Source organism: Aptenodytes forsteri, unplaced genomic scaffold, assembly GCF_000699145.1.
Source record: "Aptenodytes forsteri isolate BGI_AS27 unplaced genomic scaffold, ASM69914v1 Scaffold418, whole genome shotgun sequence".
Taxonomy (NCBI): Eukaryota; Metazoa; Chordata; class Aves; order Sphenisciformes; family Spheniscidae; genus Aptenodytes; species Aptenodytes forsteri.
The window spans coordinates 932,971-939,040 of record NW_008795245.1 but is presented as its reverse complement, the minus strand read 5'-3'; the positions used below and the strand labels follow the sequence as shown (position 1 = coordinate 939,040).

The 6,070-nt window shown below is 41.1% G+C and overlaps 1 protein-coding gene across 1 annotated transcript in view; it reads left to right on the top strand.

Annotated features, from left to right (window-relative positions):
* Nucleotides 1–5,025, top strand: part of SLC6A5 (solute carrier family 6 member 5) — a 38,488-nt gene extending 33,463 nt beyond the window's left edge. The window contains exons 15-16 of the mRNA XM_019471922.1: nucleotides 2,416–2,583; nucleotides 4,870–5,025. Coding sequence (XP_019327467.1) covers nucleotides 2,416–2,583; nucleotides 4,870–5,025 — 324 coding nt within the window. The remainder of the gene's footprint in view (nucleotides 1–2,415; nucleotides 2,584–4,869) is intronic.
* Nucleotides 5,026–6,070: the final 1,045 nt, after the last annotated feature.

Here is a 6,070-nt window from a genome sequence, read left to right as displayed (position 1 = left end):
CTGCGTGTGCCTCGCCTGAAGGATATAGAGGTCTCTCAGTCTAAAAGCAGGTTGTGTTTTGTTCATTTCTGTGGGTTCCCTTTCGGTTTATTTTATTTTTATGTCCACCCCAAAACCCGGAATGGGTCTTTACTTCAAATTTAGGTGGCCGTTTAATCTGAAAGATGGCACGTTCTCCATTTTACCATTGCTGCGCACGGTTTTTCAAGTCCAAGGGTCCAAGTACAGAGGTCTCTCAGTCTAAAAGCAGGTTGTGTTTTGTTCATTTCTGTGGGTTCCCTTTCGGTTTATTTTATTTTTATGTCCACCCCAAAACCCGGAATGGGTCTTTACTTCAAATTTAGGTGGCCGTTTAATCTGAAAGATGGCACGTTCTCCATTTTACCATTGCTGCGCACGGTTTTTCAAGTCCAAGGGTCCAAGTACAACAACTGTATCTACCTTTACTGTCTAGCTCTCCAACAGTGTTTCCTTTACATTTTAACCTAAGTACGGTTACCATCTTTAATTGCATATTACGTTTTGGCACAAGAGTGAAATAATTCTTTTAGCCATTTCAAAAGCCTTCGGCCTGGTAAGTCGGTATAAAACATCCGAGCCTGCTTGCACCAGTATTTTACGTCTGAGAGAACATATTTTGGCCTGAAATTCCTCAGGCCTGGACCACAGGTGCAGCAAGATTATCAGTATTTGCGTAGGGTTTTAAAACTCATCATTTCACGGCAGTGCTAAATAGTTCCTACAAGTAGTCATAGATTTTTTTTTTTAGGTACAAGATAAGAAAAGTTACTAGAATTTCTGATAAGACACACATTTGGAAAGCATAAGTAGGGTGTCAGCTGGGTGGGGTGAAGAAGTAAAATGGTGACTCTCTAGTCCTTTGCAGTCGCTTCTTCCAGAGAAGTTATATTTTGGCTTATGTGCTGGGAAGTTCCTATTCGTGCTGTTCTTTAGTGCAGCGTAAATGTTGGTAAATCTTTTTATTTTTGGCAGGAAAAAAAAAGGCTCTGGATAAAGTTAGTAACTTCTTTTCGGTATTGTTAATTCAGGAATGAGGTGGGGTTTTTTCCTGAAAACTGAAAAGGTTTAGTTTTTGCAGACAGGAATGCACGTGTGAAGGGACTGGTGAGTTTTGGTAAGCTCAACAAAATCCTGAGTTGCGAGGAAGAGATATTTTCTACAATGAGAACAATTTCTCCAGCGGGCATAATGAAGATATCTACCTTCCCGCATAGATTTTCTTTACCGATTGTCTTCACTGAAGTATATCACTGCTGTGCATGAAAAGCAGGTAGATCTCTCTGACCTGTCCAGTGGCAACTGCTGTTTGATTGTGACAATATATAGGTATAGTCTGTAAATCAATTTTTAAAAGTTTGAAGACATAGCCCAGTTTAATCTATAGTATTAGGATGACATCAACGGCAATGTATTTTTTTCTGTTGAGGGCCTTGTCGAAAACGAAGGCATGTGCACATGTTTTTTATCTCTTTTTTTTTTTTTTTTTCTTCCCTCTTCCAATGGCTGTTTTCAAGATGCTGCTTTAGACCCATTGTTACACTTCTGGAGGGAATTGTAAGGCTTTTCTCCAAATTGCTCGGTTCCTTTACCTATCAGACTTGCACTCTTAGCTACTGGCAGTAATCACAACCAGGGAATAGGAAATTATGTTGTCTCTTAAGGAAAGCAAATTTGGAAAGCAAATGAGGTCAGTTCAAACTTGCATGTTCTGTTGTTGTTCCCTCCAAATGTAATATTTAGTGAACTTACGGTGAGAAATAAATTGATACTGATCAGTCATAATTCAATTTTTATGCAATGGAAACAGACAAAGCAAAACTAAGCAATAAATTCTTTTCTATTATTGCCTCTGTAAAGCTAATATTTGATACATTTGGATAGTCTAATATTAGACTTTCAATTACTCCACATCTCTGGAAATAAAACTGATCATTTTTATATGTGCCTTCACCTAGTTATACTGCTATAAATCTTCTGTGTGCAATTATTGCGAGCACAGGCATTTCCCAAAAGTTACTGAATTATGCACAAATGTAAGCAGATGTATTGCTATTCACACAGTAAGTGAAATGGAGTAACTTAGCATAATCACATTAGGTAAAACTGCCGATAGACCATGTAATAAAGCATGTTACTCTAAGGGCAAGATTCTAATTTCAATTCTTCTGACATAAATACAGTGATTTTTCTGGGATTTTGCAAGATTTCCATGAAACTCATTAGATTCAGACTCTGACCTGTTTATTACAGCTTGAAGGAGCGCCCTGCCTTAGGCGTATGTACTTTTATCTGTATTCCATATATACCAACTCCGTGTGTGGATACCTGCTATTTGTTGCATAGCAGGCTTGTTTGGCTTATTGAAACGTATTTGTTTTCCTTCCTTGTTTCCAGTTTATTCTCTGCTTCAGTTTTTACCAATGGGAACCAATGACTTATGGAGCTTACCACTATCCAGGCTGGTCCATGGTGCTTGGATGGCTGATGCTGGCCTGCTCAGTTATCTGGATCCCAGTTATGTTTGTGATAAAAATGCATCTAGCCCCAGGCAAATTTATTGAGGTAATTTTTCTGTCTTTTTTGCTGCTTAAAAATATGGTCACAGGAGACTGTCTGTTTTATTTTACATTGATTTTTGCGATATTGAATGTCTAATAGTGCTAAGATTACTTTCTGGTAAGCTAGTTATTGCGTTGCAAATAAATGCTCGGTTGATTTAAAATGCAGACCTTCTATTCCCTGTTCCTCAAAAAAGTGCTCCTGAATTGTTAAGTGATTGCTTTTATGAGAACTAGAAGGAGTTACAAATTTCATAAGCCCCGGTACTGTGTTACTGAAAGTTGTTCTCCTAGCTTTGTTGGCCGCTTTGCAAAAGCAGCGTGTAGAGTAGGCAGCATCGACTGTTGGTGTGTATCATGTCGCAGCAAGCCCAGCAGTCAGTGCTAGGAGACGTCAATCGGGAGTCGCCTGTTTGCAGGGCGCGAGATGGCGGGGTACCTGAGTCATCCGGGATGCGCTCCGGGAGGTTGTGCCACTTGGTGAAGTTCAGGAATTAAGACGTATGAAGAGACCTCATGCTCTACAGCTCAAACTGCTCCTTGTAATACTTAAGCTGACAATCTTTCTTTTCCCCCTTCTTCATCTCTCTTTTTTTGAGTAAGCTGATCCTCTCTGGCACCTGGGCTTAAAATAATTCCAGGTGCCTCTTTATTTTTATGCTGCTCTTGTTTGTTTTGCAAATCACATTCTTGCTGCTTCCCCCCACCGCTCCAGAAACGTGGCAGTCCCCTTCTGCTCCCTGTCTCTGTGCGCTGGCCCTGCCTGCCACCCCAGCTGCCACCGCCGCCGCTCCCCGGCTGTTCCCATCCCACTGGCTCCTCAGTTCCTTGCAGGGCGCAGTACAGCAATGTCTTTCTCATGTCAGCATTTCATCCCTTCATTGCCTTCACCTTGTCATCTGAAGAAGTTCAATGGTCTTATTTTTGGCCTGTGAGGCTTTCTCAGTTCTCTCCTCTCCTCGCTGCATGCTGCTTCTGCTGCTCCCTCTTCGGGATACGGAACAGACACTCGCCTCCCCTTTTCAGCTCTCCTGCAAAACCTGTCGGGGCTGTTATACGCCTCAAAAACGAAAAGGAGAGAAAAATGTACTAAAATAGAATAATCTTTTGGTCTCTCAATATGTCACACTACACATGCCTAAGGGAAAAGACCATGCTTTTCTGCTTCACGTGGAGCGGAGGAGTTTAATATTAAAGTGGTGGGACACCCTAGGGAGAGCATCCACGTACACGGTTGGCACTAGGCAATGAGGCCACTTGTCTAAAGGGCCGTTCAGCCCTTGCGTAGCGCACGTTGGAGTGCACAGGTCAGGAGACAACTGCTCCTGCTGGAAATGAGCTAATGTGAAATTAGACTCACTCGTTCATTGTCTCGTAAGTTTCTCTCATTGAGACAAAGTGTTCTGCTTCAAATCTTCTAACTTGTATGTGTAGTACTGGCATATATACTGCCACAAAAATAGGGTGCTCTCCTTACCGTCCCTCTAATATTGCACCCAAAGAAACACCAAAAAGTTGGATCTGTTTTGAAGGGGCTTTTGCTGAAGCTATTTCAGCCATAGCCTGGTATTTCCTGAATACCAAGTCTGCTGCATAAAATTATTATGGTTGATTTGGGAGGTAAGAGTTGCAAGCTGGTAATTAAGCAGAGATTAAAATAACTGATATAGAGGTCTGATTCACTTTATTAGGTAATAAACATATAATTGTTCCCTCTTAAGTCATCAGAAATATGTTTTCTTTCCATTTTATCTGTAAATGCACCAATCAAATTATATATTCAATAAAGAAATCAGTGGAAAGACCAGAAGATTTTTGTTGTTTGCCAGGTTAACGTTCTCCTCTTTCTTTTTTCCTGCAGATAGAAATGAAACATTTTGTCATCTCAAACTTAAAATCTTTGTTCATTCATAGCAATGTACTTCTTTTGGTCATTTGTATACTTTTGGGAAATATTCTAAACAGAAATCCAATTATTTTAATGCAGTTACTCACTGCTTAGACCATTGGGCTAAGTAATTGTGCACATGTCCTTCAGTAAGTGAGCCTTGCAATCTGTAGCAATGGTTTTGAGCTCCCCTCATATGGTGCGGGGGAGAATGTATAATTAAAGTCTGGGCACTTTATCCTCTATTAATCTTGCAAACTTTGTGCAAAACAAACACTGAGCAGTGGAGCATTGCAGGGCCATCATCAATAATCTCAAATGAGCCTATCCTCATTTCTTCGGCATTGTAATTCTGCTCCGTAACTTCAAATGAGACTCTCTTTTCTCTCCCCCACATTGCAGCGACTCAAGTTGGTGTGTTCTCCACAGCCTGACTGGGGTCCGTTTTTGGCCAAGCACCGCGGTGAACGTTACATGAATATGATTGATCCTCTGGGAACCTCTTCCCTGGGACTTAAACTGCCAGTGAAGGATATAGAACTGGGGAGCCAATGCTAATAATTATTACATGGGAGGCAATAACATTGTCAGCCTTTTCTGATCTTTTTTTCCAATTTGTTTCCCCACCTTTTCTTTTTTCTTTTTCGCAGTGCCTGAAAGTGGTTGCTTAGGAAAGTAGGACTTACTGTTGCATGCCATAGGGAAGACCTAGCTAGACCACTTCCAGGTGTAGGTGATGCCCATGACGTGTTCTGTACCCGCTGAAATAGCAAAAGTGTGTTGCGCAACGGGTGACATGCCAGGTTTTGTCAGGTTCTGTAGGAATACACAAAACGCAATGGAAAAATCTTTTAAGGAAATTACGTGCAGAACTTGACCTGTTTCACACAAGCGTGCTTGTAACAGGTAGCTACGACGGCACTAGGATTTTGTTACCAGTGTAATCAAAGGGAAGTTCAGCCCTCGGATGGGATGGAAACAAGCAAAGAAGGGGATCTCCTGTAGTCCCAGTATAAATCCAGCATAAGGCTCTCGCAGTAAGGGGGGTCGCTTTGTCTACACTGACACCAGACCTTGGCCTGTTGCGTCTGCGCACTTCTTTTATGATTTATACTAACTTTGAGGACTTGTTATTTAAAGAAGCGGAGACCCTTTAAGCAGCACACCAGGAAGCAATACCTGGCATCAGAACAGAAACACGATAATCCATTTGATCTTTTCAAGTAGAAAAATGAAAGCAAAATTTAAAGAGCTAATCATTTGAGATTGGGACTAAACCGCATTGGTCTCCAGAAGTGGTTTGGAAATGGTGCCAGGCTGAGGGGTATGGGCATCACTGTTTAAAGTACTGTCATACGCTTCTTTTGATAATTTGATATCTGTCATTTCAATTAAAAATGCCTCAGTTATACAAAGTGTCTGAAACCTTGCTCCACGCTAAGTACAACTGTGGTTTTACTCACTTCACTCCAATACTCTGAACATAGGTTTCCTTATTTCTCTGCTTTTGTTTACAGTATCTCCTCAAGAAGCCATCATATAATTTGTGCCTAACTTTGTATTCTTACAGTGGTAAGTGTAGTCTAGTTACCACCTGACAACA